This window comes from Sceloporus occidentalis, unplaced genomic scaffold, assembly GCF_023333645.1.
Source record: "Sceloporus occidentalis isolate IW3139 unplaced genomic scaffold, rSceOcc1.0.p SCAF_21, whole genome shotgun sequence".
NCBI lineage: Eukaryota > Metazoa > Chordata > Lepidosauria > Squamata > Phrynosomatidae > Sceloporus > Sceloporus occidentalis.
The window spans coordinates 14,994,904-15,020,474 of record NW_028317001.1 but is presented as its reverse complement, the minus strand read 5'-3'; the positions used below and the strand labels follow the sequence as shown (position 1 = coordinate 15,020,474).

At 47.2% G+C, this 25,571-nt stretch overlaps 2 protein-coding genes across 2 annotated transcripts; both read left to right on the top strand.

Moving 5' to 3' along the window:
- Positions 1–835: 835 nt before the first annotated feature.
- LOC149301668 (uncharacterized) lies at positions 836–3,292 on the top strand. Its single transcript, XM_089484346.1, has 2 exons — positions 836–866; positions 2,263–3,292. Exons 1-2 carry the CDS (start codon positions 836–838, stop codon positions 3,078–3,080), a joined length of 849 nt encoding a protein of 282 aa, XP_089340472.1. The 3' UTR covers positions 3,081–3,292.
- Positions 3,293–4,817: 1,525 nt separating this feature from the next.
- On the top strand, positions 4,818–24,813 carry LOC149301667 (uncharacterized). The gene is made up of 5 exons (XM_089484345.1): positions 4,818–4,829; positions 5,315–5,503; positions 12,478–12,598; positions 13,753–15,156; positions 24,737–24,813. Exons 1-5 carry the CDS (start codon positions 4,818–4,820, stop codon positions 24,811–24,813), a joined length of 1,803 nt encoding a protein of 600 aa, XP_089340471.1.
- Positions 24,814–25,571: the final 758 nt, after the last annotated feature.

Below are 25,571 nucleotides of genomic sequence, written 5' to 3'. Positions count from 1 at the left end.
TGGGTTCCAAGAGAAAGAGGCTGTCCAAGTACAACTCTTTGGTGAGTCGCCATCCTGACTATTAGTTTCATTTGTGTCACTGCTGGGGCAGCTCATGAAAGCAAGTGGAGAACATCTTGTCCCACTTTGGCAGAGAAAGTCCTGGTTAATCCTCTGTCACCCCACTTTTTCAGTGGCTTTCAAAAATGTCCCGGTTTCTCTCTCCTCCTCCCACTTTCCCCCTTCTCCTCATCTCTTTTGGGTTGCTGCAAAGTGACTTCCAAGGGGTTTGCACCCCATCAACTCAAAAAGGGGGAGAGGAGAGAAGTTGCCAGGGTCTTCCCTTGCCAGGAGGCTGAGGCAAAACCAAACTGCTGTGCCCTTCCTAGCTAGTGTGATCTTCCTCCTTCTGGTGTTGCTTGTCCACATGTGCCTTGCTTTTCCATCTGTGAAATGTAGAGGATATGGGAGACCACCTCTGGATCTAAATTGGGGGTGGGCCCAGTGTCCCTCAAGTCCAGAGTGCTCCCCCAGAAGTGTATCCCAGTCATGGCCTAAATTATATTTTTATTATATTGTTTACTATATTGAAAGGATTTGATACAAAATGGATCTGAAAGGCAGTAGCTTTTTCCTTGCTGACAGAATTTAAAGTTTATTTCCTGGACTGAATTCTGAATTGATGAAATAATATTTGGGATGCACCATGTGCTTTCCTCCCCTTTTGCTTAGTCACTCTCTGGATGAGGGCTATTTTCTATTTCAGGTGACCTTTGCAGATGTGGCAGTATATTTCTCCGAGGATGAATGGAAATTGTTGACAAAGAAACAGAAACTTTTGTACAATTATGTAATGATGGACAATTATGACAATGTGGCTTCTGTCGGTAAGGAACCTGAATCCATTGCTCTTTCTACAAAGACTGAGGTCCCTTTCATACTATATTATCATGTCACTATGGTTCCACTAGAATTATAGAATCATAGAGTTGGAATAGACCACAAGGGCCATCTAATTCAACCCGTACTGCCATGCAGGAATACACATTCAAATCACCCACAAGAGATGGCCACCCAGCCTCTCTTTAAAGACCTCCACCAAACTCTAAGGGAGAATATTCCACTGTCAAAGAGCTCTCACTGTCATGAAGTTCCTCGTAATGTTTAGGTGGAACCTCTCTCCCTGTGGCTTGCATCCATTGTAGTGTCTCCTTTTCTCTGTAGCAACAAAAAGCAAGGCTGCTCCTTGTACAACATGACAACCTTTCAAATATTTAAACATGGATATCATATCCACTCTTTATCTTCTTTTCTCCAGGCTAAACATAACCACCTCTCTAAACTGCTCCTCATAGAGCTTGATGGTTTCTATACTCTTTACCACTTTGGTTGCCCTCCTTTGACATGCTCCAATTTGTCAACATCCTTTTTGAATTGTGGGGCCCAGAACTGGACCCAGGATTATTCCAAGTGAGGCCTGACCAAAGCAGAATAGAGTGGCACTATTACTTCCCTTGTTCTAGAAACTATTCTTGCATAGATGCAGCCTAGAATCACATGGGCCTTTGTAGCTGCCGCATCACACTGTTGGCCCATGTTCAACTTGCAGTCTACTAGGAGTCCTAGATCCCTTTCAAGCCTAGTTTAATTGTGATAGCAACATTCTGTAGAATATTTGAATCTGTAGTTCAGTGAAGCACTATTGCTCTCCAGTTTCTAAGGATTGTAAATACCCCATCTTAAACTGCCAATTCTAGGATTTTATGGGAAGTAGCCATGGAGATTAATGCATTTCACACCCAAATGGTACTCAGCACATTCCTGAGCAGGTTTCCTACCTTTTTTGGCCCCTCTTCAATCCTTTTAAGGGGGAAAGACCTCCCTTGGCCCTGCAATGGCACAGAGAGGGCCCAACAGTGGCAAAATGGCCTCCACTTCCCCAAAGGGATGCTGTTGGATGTTGGGGGCAAAATATTATTTCATTTCTCCCCCCCCTTTCCAGGCAATACAATGGGGGGTTGCCCCTGAGATCTCCTCCAAACCCCATCAGTACTCCATGCCTGTCTTATAGATGTTTTGAGGTTGCTCCCTGGCACTTGACCCTCATCAAAATTGGAGTCCAGGTCCTAGCCCCATTATTCTGCCTTTGGCAATGAGTTATTGGGATCTGACTCCAACTTAATTTAATATCAAATAGGGGGGAGTAAACATAGGGCTAAATCTTGGGCTAACACTTTTCTCTCTTTGATATTCAGTACTATCTGTCATTATCCTTCTTTACAGAAGAACTTGTCAGTCATGAGAGAGTCCACACAGGAGAGAAGCCATATAAATGCCAGCATTGTGGGAAATGTTTTTCTCGGCAGTCAAGCCTAATGACACACCAGAGAATCCACACAGGAGAGAAGCCATACAAATGCCAGCATTGTGGGAAAGGTTTTTCTTGGAAGTCAGACCTATTGAAACATCAGAGAATCCACACAGGAGAGAAGCCATACAAATGCCAGCATTGTGGGAAAGGTTTTTCTTGGAAGTCAGACCTATTGAAACACCAGAAAATCCACACAGGAGAGAAGCCATACAAATGCCAGCATTGTGGGAAATGTTTTTCTCGGCAGTCAAACCTAGTGACACACCAGAGCGTCCACACAGGAGAGAAGCCATACAAATGCCAGCATTGTGGGAAAGGTTTTTCTTGGAAGTCAGACCTATTGAAACACCAGAGAATCCACACAGGAGAGAAGCCATACAAATGCCAGCATTGTGAGAAATGTTTTTCTTGGAAGTTAAGCCTAGTGACACACCAGAGAATCCACACAGGAGAGAAGCCATACAAATGCCAGCATTGTGGGAAATGTTTTTCTCAGCAGTCAAGCCTAATGACACACCAGAGAATCCACACAGGAGAGAAGCCATACAAATGCCAGCATTGTGGGAAATGTTTTTCTCGGCAGTCAAACCTAGTGACACACCAGAGAATCCACACAGGAGAGAAGCCATACAAATGCCAGCATTGTGGGAAATGTTTTTCGTGGAGGTCAGGCCTATTCAGTCACCAGAGAGTCTACACAGGAGAGGAGCCACACACATCCAAGCAGTGAAGGAACATTATTTTTGTTTTTTAATAATCTTTATTAAATTTTACAATAAAAAGTACAGAAATCAAGAAGATTGACAAAATTTCAAATAAAGTTTTAAAGTTATGGTTTGTTAAGTTTAGGTTTTAATTGCTACTAGTACTGGTTTAAGTTAGTTAGAGGGGGGCTGGGATTTGTTGCAGCTATCTAGAATAGCAATGATAGCATTTGGAATTTGTGGGATTTAAGCCAAAGATAGTTGGGGACCGGTACTAACAGAAAGGGAGCTAGTTTCTTCAAATGTCTGGGGCAGGGAGAGATTGTGTGTGTGAGAAGGATGGCAAAGTGGGGCTCATAGTGAGGGATAGATGATGGGAATTGTAGGTGGGGGCTTGGTTTGGTAGAAGGTGGAGTTTTAGGTTTTGAGGTTTCAATATATTCTGGCAGTTCTGGCTTAAACATATTTCTGATATGTGTTTTCAATAAAGGTCTTTGCTGTTTCAACACACTGGATTCTTTGATGCACAGAATTTGTGAATATGCACAAAACTGACACTTTCTTCTCTCCTCAATCCTCAGCTCCATTCCCAGCTGTAAGAACAGCAGAGAGAAACACACATCTATCTATCTATCTATCTATCTATCTATCTATCTATCTATCTATCTATAGTATACACAGAGAGACTATTTCCAAAGCAAAGCCTTCCTTTCCTGCCTTTCCTGGGCTCCATTGCAGCCTCTTCAAAATCTCCTCAAAAGAAGGAACGAAGGGAGGGAGGGAGGGAGGGAGGGGAGGCTGCTGGACCCCAGTACACTCCTTCCTGTCGCGGCAAGGAGACGCAGAGACAGGAATGGGGGTGCACAAGACTCCTCACAAGCTTGCCTCTCAGCTAGGCTTCTGGCTGGGCCTTCTATTGTCATCTTGCTTACTTCCGTCCATTGTCTTCCTTACAATCAGAGGTGTCTCCAAAAGAGAGTGAGACATTTTTCTTTCCGTTTGGGCAAGGGGGGCTTGCTTTCCTGAGATTTACAGAGCAACTAGTAATATAGGGGCACTTGGAATGGAGTCCCTTGGGGGTCTCTGGCAATTTCTGCTTGCTATGGTGAGGCAGGCCTTCGGGTGTTTCCATCTCTCTTTGGGGAATGAGAGAAGGCTGAGTAGGGCTTTTAGATGGATCTAAAAAGCGTTTTTTAAGGGAATTTTCCCTAGCTTTCTTCTTTAGGGCTAGGGACTTTTCTTGTCTCTGTGCTATCATCAGATGAAACTTTGAAGAGAGCTGCCTTAGGTGTTGGGAAAAGGTTTCCCAACCCGCAAATAGCTCTGACTCTTTGATTTGGCGTCCCAGAGACTCCTTGCTCTTGGGATGAAGTCCTCTATATATTTCACCCATGAACTCTTTATTCATAGCTTTGGAGGGGAGAGCTATTCTTGCAAGCAACATTTTTCTAGCCATGTATGTTTCTGGATCCTCATTTGTTTTTTGCTCTTGTGCATAGTATAAATCCTCGGCCAGTTGTCCTGGCCACAATAGGCTCAAGATATGTCCCATCCAGGAGTACATATCTTGGGACAAAAGGTTTCGACACATCACTGCTGCTTCCAGGTTGTCTCTGTCCACAGAGGACATGCACAGCCTAGCCAACTGTGTCAGATGAAATCCTGCAGCATATGGATAACTATTTGCAGCCCGAATCATCCATTTTATGCTCGTTTCCTGACTTAAGGGACCTAACAAATCTGCCATTATACATGCTTCTGCGATGGAGAAATGGGTTTGTTCTTGATTTGATGTTACTTCCCATTTTTGAACCTTGGCTGCCAAAATGGAATTTTCCTCCCTGAGGAGGTTGACTTGGGCTACCAATTCTTTAATCTCTTTCTTCATTTTATTGGGGAAAGCCCTAGCAATTTTGGGAGCTTATCTGAGTCTTATCCTCCAGTGGGAGGATGAAGGGCAGAAAAGCTGAGAAAACGTACTGTTCCTTTCCTTGGAAGAATGTCCTCCAAGTCTGTCGTGAAGCTGTAAAGCCTCTTAGACGTGACTGGCTTAGGGTTTAGACCCAATTTTTAGCCGAAGCTGGTGGATACCTTAAAAGGTTTGTCCAGTGAAGAGTCTGGGTTAAAACCACTTGCTCCAAATCAAAATTGGCCAAGACTTTTAGGGATTTATTGGCATTCCCTCCACCTTTCAACTCAGGTAGAGTTTAAAGCCAGGCCACTTCTAGTGTTCTGACTTTAGGATTTTTCTTTGCTTCAGCTATTCCTGCCTCTGCCGCTCCCAGCCGGGGCCTTACAGGCGATAAGGGAAGAGCAACCACTGGAACGGGGTAACCAGGTGGATCTCCCGGAGGAGCTAACGAGGCTGGAGGAGCGGGGGGCTGTGGGCAGGATTTGGGGGGCCGTGGATTGGCTTACCCGTCCCACGGCCGAGTTTACCACCTGCCAGGCAATCAAGTGGGGTGCCGCGGCACGAGGCTCAGCCTTAAGATGATTGCCTATCTTCTCCCATTCCTCCGCAGAGAGTCTTCCCCTCTCTGGGTACCAGGGACACTGGCATGAGATCTCTGCGACTAAATTTTTTATGTCTCTCCGGGTGATTTGTTTATCCCCTGACAACCGCTTAACTATAACTCCCTAGCGTGAGACCTTTGCTTGGCGGTCAACGTTCCTCCCATACTCACGGGATCCTTTGAGGATGTGCGCGCAGACTATTCCAGTCGAGTGAGCTGGGCCATAGCCGCCTTTCCCGTATCACGTCAGGGTCACCAGCTGTCGCGGCAATGAGACGCAGAGACAGGAATGGGGGTGCAAAGCTTCTTAGCTGGCCAGGTCTTGGCCAGCCCCTTTCATTCACATCAGGGTTACATTAGGTTTACATTATCTCATAGTACATCAGAAGGCAATTTGCGGAATTAGGGACCAATGTGTGTTCAGGAGAATTCTAATTAGCAAAGGGAACAGGATGTGTACACTGTCTCAGCCGAATCAACATGGGCTTATCCAATTATGGATAAAGCATTGTCAACCAGAAGGTGAGTCATGACCTCGTGGTTTGCCAGCGAGGCTATCACATCCTATTCTTGGTAGACATTGCTATCCTGGGAGGGGGCGCACCCCCTGGGTCTCCCAGGGAATGCCACAGGGTTTGGATGCCCACCTTGGCCAAGACACACTTTCTCAGCCTCAAAGGGAGGCTCTGCCCACCCCCCAACAAGCCTTGCATGCCAGGAGAGTCCTCCAAAGTAACAACACACAACAACAGCCATGTTTCCAAGAGGTCATGCGGAAAAGGAGCCCAGGGTTTGGAAGCTCACCTTGGCCAAGAGACACTCTCTCAGCCTCAACGGGAGGCACTGCCCCCCCCCCCCCAACAAGCCTTGCATGCCAGGAGAGTCCTCCAAAGTCACAACACACGACAACAGCCATGTTTCCAAGAGGTCATGGGGAAAGGGAGGTCAGGGTTTCTATGCCCACCTTGGCCAAGACACACTCTCTCAGCCTCGAAGGGAGGCACTGCCCACCCCCCAACAAGCCTTGCAAGCCAGGAGAGTCCTCCAAAGTCATAACACCCGACAACAGCCATGTTTCCAAGAAGTCATGGGGAAAGGGAGCCCAGGGTTTGGATGCCCACCTTGGCCAAGAAACATTCTCTCAGCCTCGAAAGGAGGCACAGGCCACCCCACAACAAGCCTTGCATGCCAGGAGAGTCCTCCAAAGTCACAACACACAACAACAGCCATCTTTCCAAGAGGTCACGGGGAAAGGGAGCCCGGGGTTTGGATGCCCACCTTGGCCAAGACACACTCTCTCAGCCTCGAAGGGAGGCACTGGCCACCGCCCAACAAGCCTCGCATGCCAGGAGAGTCCTCCAAAGTCAAAACACACGACAACAGCCATGTTTCCAAGAGGTCATGGGGAAAGGGAGCCCAGGGTTTGGATGCCCACCTTGGCCAAGACACACTCTGTCAGCCTCGAAGGGAGGCACTAGCCACCCACCAAAGAGCCTTGTATGCCATGAGAGTCCTCCAAAGTCACAACACACGACAACAGCCATGTTTCCAAGAGGCCATGGGGAAAGGGAGCCCAAGCTTTGGATGCCCACCTTGGCCAAGACACACTCTCTCAGCCTCGAAGGGAGGCACTGCCCACCCCCCAACAAGCCTTGCATGCCAGGAGAGTCCTCCAAAGTCAAAACACACGACAACAGCCATGTTTCCAAGAAGTCATGGGGAAAGGGAGCCCAGGGTTTGGATGCCCACCTTGGCCAAGACACACTCTCTCAGCCTCGAAGGGAGGCACTGGCCACCCACCAAAGAGCCTTGCATGCCACGAGAGCCCTCCAAAGTCACAACACACGACAACAGCCATGTTTCCAATAGGTCATGGGGAAAGGGAGCTCAGGGTTTGGATGCCCACCTTGGCCAAGACACACTCTCTCAGCCTAATACTGCAGAGGACAGGATCAAGATTCAAAATGACCTGAATAGACTAGAAAGCTGGGCCACAGCTAACAAAATGAACTTCAACAGGGAGAAATGTAAGGTACTGCACTTAGGGCGAAAAATGAAATGCACAGATATAGGATGGGTGACACCTGCCTTAAGGAGACAACGTGTGAAAGGGATCTAGGAGTCCAAGCAGACCACAAGTTGAACATGAGTCAACAGTGCGATGCGGCAGCTAACAAGGCCAATGCGATTTTAGTGTGCATCAATAGAATTATAGTGTCTAGAACAAGGGAAGTAATAGTGCCACTATATTCTGCTCTGGTCAGGCCCCACCTTGAATATTGTGTCCAGTTCTGGGCGCCACAATTCAAAAAGGATGTTGAAAAACTGGAGCGTGTCCAAAGGAGGGCGACTAAAATGGTGAAGGGTCTGGAAACCAAGCCCTATGAGGAACGCCTTAGGGAGCTGGGTATGTTTAGCCTGGAGAAAACAAGGTTAAGAGGTGATATGATAGCCCTGTTTAAATGTTTGAAGGGATGTCATATTGAGGAGGGAGCAAGCTTGTTTTCTCCTGCTCCAGAGACTAGGACCCGAAGCAATGGATGCAAACTGCAGGAAAGGAGATTCCACTTCAACATTAGGAGGAATTTCCTGACAGTAAGGGCTGTTCGACAGTGGAACACACTTCCTAGGAGTGTAGTGGAGTCTCCCTCCTTGGAGGTCTTCAAACGGAGGTTGGATGGCCATCTGTCGGGGATGCTTTGATCTGGATTTCCTGCATGGCAGGGGGTTGGATTGGATGGCCCTTGCGGTCTCTTCCAACTCTATGATTCTATGGAAGTCAAAATCTATCCCAGAAAAGGAGGTTGCCTGAAGGACTGAGACTGGTCCATTGTGACCTCCGACTGATACTCCTTGCCTAAAGGATCCAGACTGCCCCATTGGGATCTCAGGCTGATGCTCCTTACCTGAAGCATTGAGACTGGCCTATTGGGACTTTAGGCTGTGGCTTCTTTCCTGAAGTCTATAGTCTGGCCCATTGTAACTTCTGGCTCATGCTCCTCACCTGAAGGATTGGGACGGGACTATTGTGAGTTAAGGCCTATGTTTCTTGCCTGAAGGATTGACACTGGCCCATTGCAACCTCAGGTTGATTCTCCTTGCCTGAAGGATTGAGATGGGACTATTGTGAGTTAAGGCCTATGCTTCTTGCCTGAAGGATTGACATTGGCCTCTTGCAACCTCATGCTGATTCTCCTTGCCTGAAGGATTGAGGTAAGTATGCCCCTATTTCTGTCATCCAAGTCATTGATAAAGATGTTGAATAGCACTGTACCCCAGGCAGAACCCCTTTGAAACCCAATGGTCACTTCTCTCCAGGATGAAAAGGAGCCATTGTTCAATATCCTTTGGATTCGGCTGGTCAACCAGTTACAAATCCATGTAATAGTTTCCTTGTCCAGCTTGTTTCATGCTTTTGTTTTATATACTGTTTAATTTGGTTAACTGATATTAAAAGATATAGCTATGAGATTCTATGATATGGGGTGCACTATAAACCTTTTAATAAATGAACAGGGATTGCAATCCTATCTATACATATTATCAGACATAACTCCAGAGAATGTTAGCCTTTTGGATGCCACAAGGTTCCTCTCATTCTTCAATGGAAAAAGCAACACCTCAACTTCCTTCTAGAAGAAAAAGCAGAAAGGCTTCCAAAAGAACTGAAGCCTTGGGAAAGTCACACTGTCTCAGCATCAGAGGATGGCCATGGAAACCCACTCTGAAGAAACCTGCCAAGAAAACCCCTTCAGAGACTCCCATAAGGTCACCATAAGACCTGGAAACAACTGGAAGGCAGACCCCAAGAACAACATTGGGAAATAGGGGCAAGCCTTGCTTTGGGAAAGTGTAATGACTGGGCTCCAGTCAATGGAGGTCTTCTTCAGGCAGAAAAGGGAGGTTTATGCAAATGCAGAGTGACATCACTGCTACGGAAGGCTCTCTTGACCAATCAGAGAGCAAGATGAAGGTTCTTCTGGAAGCTTCCGTGAGAAGGAGATATAAGGCCTGAGAGACCAAGAGACAGTTGGGGGAATTGTGTCGGTTGGAGATTGAGAGAGAGAGAGTTAAAGAGCGGATCTTGGAAGTTAGTCTCAGAATTGGACGCTTGGGTTTATTTATTTCTTTAATAGCTTGTATGAATTGAACATTATATACTTACAAATATTGTAACTGCAAGATTCTTAATATCTTGTATGACTTATATTTCAGTTATGTTTTGTTATTTATAATAAATACCTCCTTGGAGTATCTAAATCCTGTTTGGGTTCCTTTCCAACTTTTGAGCCCTTTCATCCTCCATTTTGGGTTCCCTGAAGGCCTCAGACTGCCAAGTGCTGAGACAGAGGCATCCATTTTATGTTCTGGCAGCCATTTTATTGTGTGCTTGTGACTGTTGGGAATAATGTTCCAGAACCTTCTCTGAGTCTCAGTTGAACAGAGGCTTCTCTTTCTCTCCTGAGGCTCCAGAGTCAGAAGGAGGCCAGGCTCCTTGGGCCAAAAGGAAGGAAGTGTGTCTCTTTGTGTGTCTTTTGTGTCTCTTTTCTGAGAGGGTTTTCTTATTACAAAGCTCTGCTCCTTCTGGGGAACATGGGTTTTAAAAGGGATCACAAATGGGGAGGATAGTCTTAATCCAAGCCTTCTTCTTCTTCTTCACAAACATTGGGCTTTGGCTTCTAAGAGGAGGCTTGTCCCCCAAAAAAGGCCAAACGTGGCTCCTTTGGGAGGTTTTAAAAGTCTCCCCAGTTTCCTTGTTATCTCGAGGGGGAGAGAGGCAGGCCAGCAACAACAAAGAGCCCTCCTTCCGACCACCATCTTGAGGGGGAGAGAGGCCTATGTGAGAGAGCAGATGAGCTGGACTTTCCTCCTTCCCTACTGTCATTCCCTTCTTCTTTTGACCATCCATTAAGAACCCAAGCCCTTCCTCCATCCCATCTGCCTTGGTCCAGGCCTTGGAGGTAGACAAGAACTACTGGACCTGATCCCCTTCTCCACCACCTCTCCCTTCTCCTTTTGTGTCGTGTCTTTTTAGATTGTAAGCCTGCGGGCAGGGAACCGTCTCACTAAAGAGTTGTATGTACAGCGCTGTGTAAATTTACAGCGCTTCATAAATAAAGGTTAATAATAATAATAATAATAATAATAATAATAGATTTTCAGGCAAGAAGGAAGGAGACGGACCAGAATAACTCATATTACCAAGAATGAAACAAACCAACATAGAATTAAACAAGAACAAGAAGAAAAAGGATTAGAGACTAAAACAAAACTACTTATTTTTTAAAGGAAAACCACTATTAGGAGGCTAAAAACAAGACATGGGCGCTTCTACCCTTTTAAAACCGACTCAGGCTGTATCTGCACTGGAGAAATAATCCAGTTCTAAAGTGTGTTAACTCTTCTGTTTCCATCCTATGGAATCCTGGGATTTGTAGTTCGTTGTGGCGTGAGAGCTCTCTGGCAGAGAAGGCTAAGTGCCCAAAGGTAAAATCCCAGGATTCCACAGCACTGAGCGGTTAAAGAAGTGTCAAAGTGCTTTATTTCTATAGTGTGGATGCAGCCTTCTTGGGAAAGGGGCTGATGCTGGGGAAAAGCACTGGTGAACTCTGGAGGTTTCAGCAGATGATTTATTTATTTATTTATGATGTACTCCTTTCACATCCCCTAATCCCTGCCACTCTAATAAGGCATGGAGTATCTGTTGTGTAGGGGAGCTGCATTGAATCTAGGCTAGGTCCAGGGGGCTTTGTTTGGTGCAGAGGGAGGAAGGGGATGCCCTCCTCTGCATCGGCCCAAAGTAGGCATGTGTCACCTGCTTATGTCACCAGCAGGATGCTGTTCTCTGTGTCTTTGAGTGCTGCAGGGTTTCTTGCCAAGCCAATCCTAACCCTGCTCCCTTTTCTCAGGAACCTCATCACGGCCTCCTTGGACACGGCTTTGGGGCCTCTCTTGCTAAAAGTGACCCAAGTGCAGGGCCACTAGGACCCCTGCCCACCTGATGGCTGACACAGAGGCCAATCGGAGGGAGTTGGGCTCCAACAGAAAGAGGCTATCGAGGTACAACAGCTCTTTGGTGAGTCACTATCCTATTAGCTTCATCTGTGTCACTGCTGGGTCAATTTATGAAAGGAAGCAAATAAAATACTGTCCCGATTTGGCAGAGACAGTCCTGATTAATCCTCGCATTTTCAGGGGCTTTTAAAAATGCCCCAGTTGCTCTCTTCTCCTCCCAATTTCCCCCTTCTCAGCTCTCCTCAGTTCCTGAGTGCAACTGAGTTTGCAGCCCATCAACTCAAAAATGGGGAGAGGAGAGGAAAGAAGGAGACAGGATATGGCCCTTCCCAGGAGGCTGAACCAGAAGGAAACTGCTGTGCCCTTCCTAGCTTGTGTGATCTTCCTCATAAACAACTTTGGCCATCTTTACTGCCTTCTGGGTTGCTTGTCCACATGTGTCTTGTTTTCCCCATCTATGAAATGTTGGGGGCTATGGGAGAACATCTCTGGATCTAAATATGGGGTGGGCCCAGTGGCCCTCAAGCCCAGAGTGCTCCCCAGAACTGTGATTAAAAATGACATTTGCCTCTCAAATGTGGCAAGAAATGTCTAAATGCACCATAATCCTTTGGTAGCTAAATGTACTGTATGTGTTGGGATAGTGAGTATCCTAATCAATCATCAATATCCCAGCCACGGCCTAAATTATATTGTTTATTATATTGTATATTATATTGAAAAGATTCAAGACAAACTGGATCTCAAAGGCAGTAACTTTTTTCTTGCAAACAGAATTTAAAGTTTATATCCTGGACTGAATTCTGAAGTGATGAAATAATATTTGGGATGAACCATGTGCTTTCCTCCCCTTTTGCTTAGTCTCTCTCTGGATGAGGGCTATTTTCTGTTGCAGGTGACCTTTGGAGATGTGGCAATATACTTCACCGAGGACGAATGGAAACTGTTGTCAAAGAAGCAGCGACTTATGTACAATCATATAATGATGGAGAATTATGGGAATGTGACCTCTGTCGGTAAGGAACCGGAATCCACTAGCATTATAGAATAACAGAGTTGGAATAGACTACAAGGGCCATCCAGTTCAACCCTCTTCTGCCATGCAGGAATACACATTCCAAGCACCCTCCAGCCTCTGTTTAAAGACCTCCAAAGAAGTGGACTACACCAAACTCTAAGGGAGTATATTCCACTGTCGAAATAAAAAAGATATATAAATAAAACTTTATTTATATACCACCTTTCCTGTAGATCAAAGCGATTCACAACATAGTAAGCATGTGACTGACGCTGAAGAACAGCCAGTTGGGGCTGATATTTATACTGAAATTGTTGCTTGGGGGCAGAAGCAGAGCATTCAAAATTGCTTTAGGATGTTTTAATTGCTTTAGAATGTTTCCTGGGTGGGGAAAGAACAGGATTGTCACACTGGCTCTTAGTTCCTTCTTAGCTCTGAATTCTGATCCCATTCACAAGCCAATGTATAGCACAGTCTGAAGGCGACACTCCCAGAACTCAACAATAACACAGCAGAGTACAGAAGCAAATCTCCAGATATAGGCATTGGCGATGCACTAAACACTTTCGACACTTAAAAATAATTCACAGTCCTTGGTGGTTCTTTATCCTGAGTTGCAATATAAAACAAATATTTACTATCTCTCCTCTCTAGCTTCCATCCACTTCACAATCTCTTGTACACACAACTCCAACCCACATCAATCCACATGTGAGCTGTATCCTGTATTGGTTGTGAGTCATCTCCTGGTGCCACACAGCATGAAGCATCCTCTGCAGTTAGCTTGCATCATGCCATGTGCTCTGACTCTGAACTCTATGGCAGTCTCACAGGAAATGATGCCACTTTTCCATTAAAATAGTTTTACATATATTTAATGGAATATTTTTCAACGGCCTGACTATCTGCTTCTACTGATTTCCTCATGGCAGTTCCCCTTCAATCTCTTCTTTGGTAGCTCCTATGAGTAAGGATACAATCATTATATGGATTTGGGGGCATCCAGAACATGGTCATGCTCAGGTCACTCATACCAATTTTATTAATTTGATCTCAAATAGGGAAGGGTGAAAATGGGGCTAAATCTTGGGGTAACACTTTCCTCTCTTAACACTGAGATTCAGTCTTGTCTGTCATTGTCCTCCTTTACAGAAGAATTTGTCAGGCATGAGAGAGTCCACACAAGAAAGAAGTCACATAGATGCCAGCATTGTGGAAAATGTTTTTCTTCAAATGCACACCTAGTGAGACATCAGAGAGTCCACACAGGAGAGAAGCCACACAAATGCCAGCGTTGTGGGAAACGTTTTTCTTCAAAGTCAGACCTAGTGAGACATCAGAGAGTCCACACAGGAGAGAAGCCATACAAATGCCAGCATTGTGGGAGATGTTTTTCTTTGAAGGGAGACTTAGTGAGACATCAGAGAGTCCACACAGGAGAGAAGCCATACAAATGCCAGCATTGTGGGAGATGTTTTTCTCAGAAGCCAAACCTAGTAAAACATCAGAGAGTCCACACAGGAAAGAAGCCATACAAATGCCAGCGTTGTGGGAGATGTTTTTCTTCAAAGTCATGCCTAGTGATACATCAGAGAGTCCACACAGGAGAGAAGCCATACAAATGCCAGCGTTGTGGGAGATGTTTTTCTCGGAAGTCAATCCTAGAGACGCATCAGAGAGTCCACACAGGAGAGAAGCCATACAAATGCCAGCGTTGTGGGAGATGTTTTTCTTCAAAGTCATGCCTAGTGATACATCAGAGAGTCCACACAGGAGAGAAGCCATACAAATGCCAGCGTTGTGGGAGATGTTTTTCTTCAAAGTCATGCCTAGTAAAACATCAGAGAATCCACACAGGAGAGAAGCCATACAAATGCCAGCATTGTGGGAGATGTTTTTCTCGGAAGTCAATCCTAGAGACGCATCAGAGAGTCCACACAGGAGAAAAGCCATACAAATGCCAGCGTTGTGGGAAATGTTTTTCTTCAAAGTCAAACCTAGTGATACATCAGAGAGTCCACACGGGAAAGAAGCCATACAAATGCCAGCGTTGTGGGAAATGTTTTTCTTCGAAGTCATACCAAGTGATACATCAGAGAGTCCACACAGGAGAGAAGCCATACAAATGCCAGCGTTGTGGGAGATGTTTTTCTCGGAAGTCAATCCTAGAGACGCATCAGAGAGTCCACACAGGAGAGAAGCCATACAAATGCCAGCATTGTGGGCAATGTTTTTCTTTGAACGCAGTCTTAGTGACACATCAGAGAGTCCACACAGGAGAGAAGCCATACAAATGCCAGCATTGTGGGCAATGTTTTTCTTTGAACGCAGTCTTAGTGACACATCAGAGAGTCCACACAGGAGAGAAGCCATATAAATGCCAGCGTTGTGGGAGATGTTTTTCTCAGAAGTCAATCCTAGAGACGCATCAGAGAGTCCACACAGGAGAGAAGCCATACAAATGCCAGCGTTGTGGGAGATGTTTTTCTCAGAAGTCAATCCTAGAGACGCATCAGAGAGTCCACACAGGAGAAAAGCCTTACAAATGCCAGCATTGTGGGAAATGTTTCTCTCAGAAGTCAAACCAAGTGACACATCAGAGAGTACACAAAGAAGAGAAGCCACTTTATTTTTGTCAATAACGAATATATATAAAATTTAATTCAGTGTTGCCAAGAAAAGGCCCTTGTGATTGTGTTTGTAAGGTTTATCTGTCCATATGTCTGTTGTAATTTGTTAAGTTTAGATTTTAATTGTTAATAGTATAGATAGTTGCTTTGGGTTGTGAATTTGGCTGGGGGTTGTGAGTTGTGGTATAGGTTATCTAGATGTGGAACTGGGATTTGTTGCAGCTGTCTAGAATAGTTATGGGAATGATAGCTTTTGCAATGTGTGGGATGTTGGCTGAAGAAAGTTGGAGGCTTGTATTAACAGAAAGGGCTAGTTTCTGGGGGTGGCAAAGGGGACCTTGTTTCCTGTGGGGCATAGACTGTGGGAACTGGAGGTGGGGGCTAGGATTGGAAGAGGTTTTGGGGCTTGCAGTGGGCAGTTCTGACTCTGTGTTCTCAGTAAAGTTCTTTGCTATTTCAACACACTGGATTCTTTAATGCACAGAAGTTCTGCATTTGCACAAAACTGAACCTTTCTTTTCTCCTCAGTCCTCACCTCCATTCCCAGCCATAAGAACAGCAGAGGCAAACACACATACACACAAATACACAGGATACACAAAGAGAGCTTGATTTCCAAAGCAGAGCCTTCCTTTCTTGCCTTTCCCTCCTGAGTCCAGCTCTGCATCTTGGGCTCAATTGCAGTCTCCTCAAAGGAAGAATGGAGGGAAGGAAGGGGAGACCACTGAACCCCCGGCGCATACCTTCCTTTCCCACAAAGGCCTTAGTGGAATAAGCAGCAGCATCTGGGCCCTGGCAATCCCTGCGCATGCTGAGAAGGGGCTTTGAGAGGGATGTTGTGGTCGGCCAGGACCAAAAGCCTAGGCGACTCCAGCAGCAGCTCATAGACCCGTTGTGTCAGCTTGGCTGGGGAGTCTGTTAAGGAACGGGGCGGAAGTAGGCCAAGAGAATCACCAGTCTTTCCCTAGTCTTTAAACTGAGGTAAATACATTCGATGTGGTCCATCATATGGATAGGTATCCTGCTCAAAGCAAGATTGTCTTCATGGACCAAAGGCAATCCCCTTACCTGCTCACTGCTCAGGTCTCCGTGAAACAAGCCAGGTCAGCCTCTTGGTCCAGTAGGAGATCATGGACTATGTGTGTTTTATTTTTGACTGACCTGGCATTACACAAGAGCAGGGAAAGGTTCTGTGGTTGGTTTGGTATGCTCTCCAGGTCTTTTGGGATAGCAGGGTGAATGGAAGGGGAGAGAGATATCTGTCAAGGTCTTCAGTGCAGCCTCTCTTGCAACACAAAAGACAGTACTTTGAAAAAGAATAGCTTTTATTGAAGAAGAAGATACATGTCATAGAAGTGACTTTTTTGTCAAGAATGAAAGAAAGTATAAGCATATCCCTTTTATAACCATATGAATCCACCCCACTCTATTTACCAATGAAGCTAATTAATTGGATAGCCCTTTCCCACACAGCGTTCTCCCGCCCTTTTCTGCGCAGTGTCCTCCCATCCGGGATTCTGGCAGCTCTCCTAAAACCAATTAAGCTCTCATGTGCCTTTTCTCAACCACTGCACCTGTGGCCTTGGACCACAGAACTCAGCCACACAACAGTTTTCATTAACATTATGGCTTAACAATGTATATATATATCCCCATCAATCCCAATCTAATATGATACCATGTGAAAATATAATAAGCATAAACCCATAATACAGTATAAAAATACCAATAACTCTCTAGGTTCCCCCTCCTTTTACAGAGACCAGTCTTTTAAACTCAAGCCTCTGTTAGAAGTATGATTCCCACACATTCCAATCCTAGCAAACAAGCATATTCTCTATTATTATTATTTACGTTATTTATACCCCGCCCTTCAGCCCTAATGGCTCTCAGAGCTGCTTACAATCATTATTTTTAATAAGACGGTTCCCTGCCCTCAGGCTTACAATCTAAAAGACAGGACACAAAAGGAGAAGGGAATGGTGAGGAGGGGAGGGGATCAGGTCCAGCAGTTCTTCTCTCCCTCTGAGGCCTGGACCAAGGCAGATGGACTAGAGGGAGGGCTCTTCTTCTTCAGGGTAGCCCTGGTGGAGTCGGGCCAGCCTATTCCCTCCCTCCCCGGCCAAAGGATGACAGTTATGAAGGGAGGAGCCTCTATCTTCAGGCTAGCCCTGGTGGAGCTGGACCAACCTATTCACTCCCTCCCCGGCCAAAGGATGACAGTTATGGAGGGAGGAGCCTCTATCTTCAGGCTAGCCCTGGTGGAGCTGGACCAACCTATTCACTCCCTCCCCGGCCAAAGGATGACAGTTATGGAGGGAGGAGCCTCTATCTTCAGGCTAGCCCTGGTGGAGCTGGACCAACCTATTCACTCCCTCCCCGGCCAAAGGATGACAGTTATGGAGGGAGGAGCCTCTATCTTCAGGCTAGCCCTGGTGGAGCTGGACCAACCTATTCACTCCCTCCCAGGCCGAAGGATGACAGTTATGGAGGGAGGAGAATCTATCTTCAGGCTAGCCCTAGTGGAGCTGGACCAACCTATTCACTCCCTCCCAGGCCGAAGGATGACAGTTATGGACGGAGGAGCCTCTATCTTCTGGCTAGCCCTAGTGGAGCTGGGCCAGCCTATTCTCTCCCTCTCAAGCCGAAGGATAACAGTTATGGACTCCATTGCCGCCTTCTTCACTATCGGCTCTCCAACAACAGAGGCGGCACAGAAGCAGTCAGGCCTGGGCGAGGCTCTTTTCTGCTCTTCCTTCCACTTGCCTAGTCTCAAGACCATTGAACTCTGTCCCCAGTTTTTGTCATTACTTAAAAAGTCACAATAGATCAACTGCAGACTATTTAGGGGACTACGAGACACTGGTTAGATGGAGGGTCTTGATGTCAACCAAGATATATATCCATCAATGTATGTTTCAGGGGAGGGATTAGATGTCTTCAACGGAGCATCAATTCAAGTTGTGCAGGGCAATGGAAGATATGGCATTAGCAGGGCAAAAGGTCATTACAGAAGAAGACGTGATAGATGTCTGATATCTATTCCGCCTTCCATTCGCCCTACTACCCCAAAAGATCTAGAGAGCATGCCTAACCATTCGCCAAACCTTTCCCTGCTCTTATGCAATGCCAGGTCAGTGAAGAATAAGTCCCGTATCATCTATGACTTACTGATAGATCACAACGCTGACCTGGCATGTATCACAGAGACCTGGCTAGGAGCAGATAGCTCTGTAACCTGGGCTCAGGCCCTTCCGGCCGGGTACTCTGTCAATGAGTAGATAAGGGGAAGCGGGCAGGGGGGAGGCGTAGCCATAATCCATAAAAACAATCTCACTTTAACCAGAATACCTATCCGTGCATTAAACCACATTGAATGCATTTACCTTCGCTTGAAGACCAGAGAGAGTTTGGGGATTCTGTTGGTCTATCGCCCACCCCGTAACGTAACAGACTCCCTAGCTGAGCTGACACAACTAGTCTCAGAGCTGATGTTGGAATCGCCTAGGCTGTTAGTCCTGGGTGACCTCAACATCCCTCTCAAGGGTGATTTGACTAATCTTACTGGTGCGGCTCGGGAGTTCATAGGTTTCATGACAAACATGGGCCTCTCCCAGATAGTCTCTGAGCCCACGCATTCTGCAGGTCATACTCTTGATGTGGTCTTCTGTACCGAACAGGCATATCCGTGGGCAGAAATAACTAGTATCTGCGCATTATCATGGACGGATCATTTCCTGGTTAAGGTTGGTCTGGAGACTACTATTCCCCCCTCTAGGGGTGGAGGACCAATTAGAATGGTCCGCCCTCGAAGGCTGATGGAACCCATTAAGTTCCAAGAAGCCCTAGGGGGTTCTATGGTTGGCAGTGCCAGTGACTCTGTTGAAGTTCTGGTTAATTTATGGAATAACAACATCACCAGAGCTATAGACATGATCGCTCCCAAGCGTCCTTTCCAACCCACTAAAAACCGTAACCCTTGGTACACTGAAGAGCTTAAACAAATGAAGCGGGTTGGACAACGACTAGAGAAGCGTTGGCTGAAATATCAACTCATATCTGATAAGATACTTCATAGGACTTTTCTTAGGTCCTATCAAGTGGCGATAGTTGCAGCCAAAAAATCTTTCTACTCTGCATCTATTGCGTCTGTGAAATCTCGCCCAGCTGAGCTGTTCAGGGTGGTAAGGAGTTTAACACAACTGCCTCCCACCCAGAACCCTCTATTAGAGTCAACCATAGCTTACTGTAATGCTTTTAATGATTATTTCACAGATAAAATCTCTCGGATAAGAGCTGATTTGGATGCCAACTTTAAGTCAGAAGCAATGAGAGAGGCATCCAGCGCCTCCGCCATTACTGTTAGACTGGATCAATTTGAATCGGTAAGTACTGAGGACGTGGACAAGCTCCTTAGTAGTCTGAAAAAAACGACTTGCCCTCTTGACCCTTGCCCATCCTGGCTGGCTGTCCAGGGGGGTGATATAGTCAAGCTGATGCTGAAAAATATAATCAATGCATCCTTCAGGGAGGGTACCCTGCCTTCTTGTCTTAAGGAGGCAGTGGTCAGACCACTCTTAAAAAAGCCCTCCCTGGACCCTCTGGATAGAAATAACTATAGGCCAGTCTCGTTGTTGCCATTCTTGAGCAAGGTGATCGAGAGGGCGGTCGCCAATCAACTACAGGCAGTCTTGGATGAAGCTGATTATCTGGACCCATTTCAACCCGGATTCAGGGCAGGATACGGAGTTGAGACGGCCTTGGTCGCCTTAGTTGATGATCTCCGTCTAGGCATCGACAGGGGAAGTGTGACCCTGCTGGTGCTCTTAGACCTCTCAGCGGCCTTCAATACCATCGACCATGGTATCCTTCTGGAACGCCTGAGAGAGTTAGGTATTGGAGGCACTGTTCTACAGTGGTTCCGGTCCTACCTTTCAGGCAGATTCCAGATGGTGGCGGTAGGAGACAGTTGCTCTTCTAAAAGAGAGATAAAATGTGGTGTCCCCCAGAGTGCCATATTGTCTCCCATGCTGTTTAACATTTACATGAAGCCGCTGGAAGAAATCATCCAGAGACATGGGGCAGGATGTTATCAGTACGCTGATGACACCCAAATATATTTCTCTATGTCTCAGGCTGATGCAGTGACTAAGGATGGCATCTCTCCTCTGAATGCCTGTCTTGGGGCGGTAATGGACTGGATGAGGGAAAACCGACTCAAGCTGAATCCAGGTAAGACGGAGGTACTTGTTATAGGAAACCCAAGCCCAGGTATGGAATTATGTCAGCCAGTTCTGGATGGAGTCACACTTCCCCTGAAAGACTCTGTCCGCAGCTTAGGGGTGCTCCTTGACTCGTCGCTTCACCTGACAGCTCAGGTAGATGCGACAGTCAGGAGCACTTGTTATCAGCTTCGGCTGATACGCCAGCTGCGCCCCTTCCTGGAGCAGGGAGACCTTGAAACAGTTGTACATGCGCTGGTCACCTCTTGATTGGACTTCTGTAATGCGCTGTACATGGGGCTACCCTTGTGCCAAGTTCAGAAACTTCAACTTGTACAAAATATGGCAGCCAAGTTAATTACAGGTACTCATCATAACAATCACATAACACCGGTTTTGAAATCCCTTCACTGGCTGCCAATTAGTTTCCGGGCAAGGTACAAGGTGTTGATGTTTACCTTCAAAGCCTTACATGGCTTGGGTCCAGAATACTTAAGAGACCGCCTACTTCCATACTGTCCGTCCCGCACTCTAAGGTCCTCGGGGAAGAATCTACTTCAGCCAATAAAATCTAGGCTAACTTCAGTCACCCAGAGGGCTTTTTCCATCGCAGCTCTGAAGCTACGGAATGACCTGCCGAAGGAGATCCGTGACATTTCTACTCTTACAGCCTTTAAGAAGGCTCTTAAGACGGATCTCTTCCGGCAGGCCTTCCCTACCTAGTTCTACTCCCCATTTACTGTGACTTATGTTACTCTGTCCACCAATTCTTGTCTTAAATTTAATGAGAAGAATTAAATTAAAATTAATTAAAATAAAATCCTTGCCTCAAGAAGAAGAGCCCTCCCTCCATGACATCATCATCAGACCTGGGAGGAAATTAAAAAGAGAGGCCCAACTTCCATCAGGCCTAACTGTGAATGTTCTCACTTCGCTCTCTTTAATTTTATTGTATTTTATTTATTTATTGTATTTTATTTTATTATCTTTATTTTTACTGTTGTAACCCGCCTGGATTCCTTGTGATTGGGTGGGCTATAAATAAATTATTATTATTATTATTATTAAGAAAAGGGAGGAGATTTTTCAAACCTCCCAAAGGAGCTACTTTTGGCCTTGTTTGGGGGACTAGCCTCCTCTTAGAAGCCAAAGCCCAAAGTTTGTGAAGAATAACAAGGCTTCTATTAAAACCATCCTCCCCATTTCTGTATAAGAATCTGCTCTCTGGAAAGAGACACAAAAGACACACCAAGAAACACACTGACTCCCTTTTGGTCCAAGGAGCCTGGCCTCCTTCTCTCTCTGGAGCCTCAGGAGAGAAAGAGGAGCCTCTGTTCAACTGAGGCTTCAGAGAAGGTTCTGGAATATTAATCCCCACAGTCAGAAGCAGCACAAAATGGCCATAAGAACACAAAATGGCTGCCTCGGGCTCAGCACTTGGCAGGTGGAGGCTTTTAGGGAATCCCTAATGCAAGATGAAAGGGACACAAAGTCAGAAGGGACCCCAAAGAGGGTGGCCAGAGGCCTGGACTGCAAAGGACCTCCCTTATTAACCGCTTCTGAGCCTAGAATAAGATGGAGGCTTTTAAGTTCTGCAGAGTTCTTTTGGTCTAGAGAGGCTGAAGTGGGGAAAGCGAGGGCCGAAAGTCCCAAATGGGGTTAGGACACACTGCTTTAATTAGTGCCAACTGAGTTTGAAGCAAAGTCATTTGCCCTCCATAAAATGGGAAGAGAAGAAAATCTGAGAGCCCTAGAATTGGAAATGATCCCCCAAGGGCCATCCAGTCCAGCCCCCTTCTGCCATGCAGGAATACACAGACTCCTAGACCCCCAAGGGCCATCCAGTCCAGCCCCCTTCTGCCATGCAGGAATGCCCAAAATCCTAGACTACGAAGGGCCATCCAGTCCAGCTTCCTTCTGCCATGCAGGAATACCCAAAATCCTAGACTCCCAAGGGCCATCCAGTCCAGCCTCCTTCTGCCATGCAGGAATACCCAAAATCCTAGACTACGAAGGGCCATCCAGTCCAGCTTCCTTCTGCCATGCAGGAATACCCAAAATCCTAGACTCCCAAGGGCCATCCAGTCCAGCCTCCTTCTGCCATGCAGGAATACACAGACTCCTAGACTCCCAAGGGCCATCCAGTCCAGCCTCCTTCTGCCATGCAGGAATACACAGACTCCTAGACTCCCAAGGGCCATCCAGTCCAGCCTCCTTCTGCCATGCAGGAATACACAGAATCCTAGACCACGAAGGGCCATCCAGTCCAGCCTCCTTCTGCCGTGCAGGAATACACAGACTCCTAGACCCCCTAGGGCCATCCAGTCCAGCCTCCTTCTGCCATGCAGGAATACACAGACTCCTAGACCACGAAGGGCCATCCAGTCCAGCCTCCTTCTGCCGTGCAGGAATACACAGACTCCTAGACTCCCAAGGGCCATCCAGTCCAGCCTCCTTCTGCCGTGCAGGAATACACAGACTCCTAGACCCCCAAGGGCCATCCAGTCCAGCCTCTTTCTGCCATGCATAGGGTTGCCATCCCTGGGGACCTCCAAACCGGGAAAAATGTAGGACAAGGTTTAAAAATGTAGGACTTTTTAAAAAATTTCCTGGCCAGGAAATAAAAAAAAAAAAAAGTCCTACATTTTTAAACCTTATCCAAGACCTGGCATGGGCCTGGGTGACAGCGTCCTCAAAGCCCATGCCAGGCCTGGGAGGACTCCGCGATCGCGGAGCCCCATCCAGGGCCTGGCATGGACCTGGGAGGCAGCGTCCCCCAAGCCCATGCCAGGCCTGGGAGGACTCCGCGATCGCGGAGCCCCATCCAGGGCCTGGCATGGGCCTGGGATGCAGCGTCCCCCAAGCCCCGCCTCCCCGCGCGCCTGCGCTACCTTCCCCCACCTCCTCTCCCCCTCCCCGCACGGAGGAGGTGCTGCCTCCGTCCACCTTCGCCTCCTCTGCGCGGCCTGGGGGTGAGGGGGCGGAGGAGGAGGGTGGCGCGGGCGCGTGGGGAGGCGCCACCACCAGCTTCACCTCCTGCGCCCCAGGCAGGCCTCGCTGCCCTCCTCTTCCTCCCCGCCTCCTCGAGGAAGAGGAGGAGGGCAGCAAGGCCTGCCTGGGGCGCAGCGAGCCAGGCTGCAACCGGGGGGCTCCCGGTTTTGGGGCTGCACCCGTGCCGGAAGGGGCCCAGGGCCCCCAAAATCGGGAAATTCCCAGTTGCAGCCGGGTTATGGCAAGCCTAGCCATGCAGGAATACCCAAAATCCTAGACCACGAAGGGCCATCCAGTCCAGCTTCCTTCTGCCATGCAGGAATACACAGAATCCCAGACCCCCAAGGGCCATCCAGTCCAGCCCCCTTGTGCTATGCAGGAATACCCAAAATCCTAGACCACAAAGGGTCATCCAGTCCAGCTTCCTTCTGCCATGCAAGAATGCACAGAATCCTAGAGTTGGGGGGAGATCCTGGCAGGGAGGGCAGTGAAAAGAGATCCTTAGAAGGAGGGAGGATTGGGAGATATAGTTCTGGAAAGCACGTTGTTAAAGATTCCTTGGTTTTTTGCCTTTGCCACCCTCTGAAGCTGAGCAAACGAGATCCGAACTCTGGTCTCCAGAGTCCTAGTCCAGCACCAAAAGGCTTCCTCTGAGCACTGTATTTCCAGGAAACCAAATCATGTCCTGGATGACTCTGGAGCCCAGGGTTTGAGTACAGGCTTGGCTGTATAAACCCACTGGATGAACTGGGGCAATAAGCCACACTCTCTCAGCCGTCAGTGGATGGATATCACTCTTAAGAAATCTTGCCAAGGCACACTGCAATAACAGCAACAACAATAACAACATGCTTGTCCTGACCTCAGTGAGACTTGCTTGTGAATAGACAGAAGCAGTCTTGTTCTGAACATGTGCCTATGTGGATCCGCTGGTACTATTGGATCCTTATATCCACAGATTTATAGCAGGATCAAACCTATCTCCTCACCAAGGACTCTGACTGAGATCAGTGTTTAGGTTTGAGCCTGGTGGCCTTAAAATGGATCCTAGATCCGAAATAGTCCCTCCAGAAAAGGGTCAGATGTCTCCTGCCCATCCTGTCCTTGGATTGATTCTTAAATTTCAAGATTTAGTCTGGGGAGGAGGTCTGTCCCTGCCCTCCTCTGAGGCTGAGAGAGTGTGACTTCTCCAGGGAAGAAACGAATCCTAACCTTCCCGTCAGCTTCGGGGCTTAATGGCTGGGATCAAGGGAGCCGCCATGGACTTGAGCCTCTGCCCAACCATTGCCTTAGCCAAGAAGGCAGTGGCCAGTGGCCGGAGCACTGTTGACCTTTCGACCATCAAGTGCTCCATGGCTGCTGCAGTGTGAAAGACTGGGGGCACCCTTGGCTGAGCAATTCCTGTCACTACTGTGCTCTGAGGCTGAGAGAGTGTGACTTGCCCAGGGCAAGACTTGCACCTATTTCCCAATATTGTGACTGGTGTGTGTGTGCCTTCCAGTTGTTTCCAGGTCTTATGGTGACCTTATGGGAGTATCTGAAGGGGTTTTCTTGGCAGGTTTCTTCAGGGTGGGTTTCCCATGGCCATCCTCTGAGGCTGAGAGAGTGTGACTTGTCCAAGGCTTCAGTCCTTTTGGAAGCCTTTTTGCTTTATCTTCTAGAAGGCAGCTGAGGTGTTGCTTCTTGCTCTGAAGAAAGAGAGGAACCTTCTGGCATCCAAAAGGCTAACACTCTCTGGAGTTATGTCTGATAATATGAATATATAGCATTGAAATCTGAAAAGAGACACAAAAGACACACAAAGAAACACACTTCCTTCCTTTTGGCCCAAGGAGCTGGGCCTCCTTATCGCTCTAAAGCCTCAGGGAGAGAAAGAAAAGCCAATGGTCAGTTCAACTGAGGCCTCAGAGAAGGTTCTGGAACATTCCCCACAGTCACAAGCAGCACACAAAATGGCTGCCAGAACGCAAAATGGCTGCCAGAACCCAAAATGGCTGCCAGAAAAGAAAATGGCCACCAGAACACAAAATGGCTCCAGGAAAAAGATGTGAGTCTGCGGCAGTGGGTGGGGTCTTCCAGCTGCTCTACCCCCATTGGCCAGCCTCAAGAAGAGGAGGAGCTTCTGCTT

What these genes read in the sequence shown, in the direction of transcription:
- LOC149301668 (XM_089484346.1), top strand. Translation starts at nt 836, where the DNA reads ATGGACAATTATGACAATGTGGCTTCTGTCG. An exon ending in TGACAATGTGGCTTCTGTCG is followed by an intron (nt 867 to 2,262) that starts GTAAGGAACCTG and finishes CCTTCTTTACAG; the next exon opens with AAGAACTTGTCAGTCATGAG.
- LOC149301667 (XM_089484345.1), top strand. An exon ending in TGGGAATGTGACCTCTGTCG is followed by an intron (nt 12,599 to 13,752) that starts GTAAGGAACCGG and finishes CCTCCTTTACAG; the next exon opens with AAGAATTTGTCAGGCATGAG. An exon ending in GCCTTACAAATGCCAGCATT is followed by an intron (nt 15,157 to 24,736) that starts GTGGGAAATGTT and finishes CCATTGCCTTAG; the next exon opens with CCAAGAAGGCAGTGGCCAGT.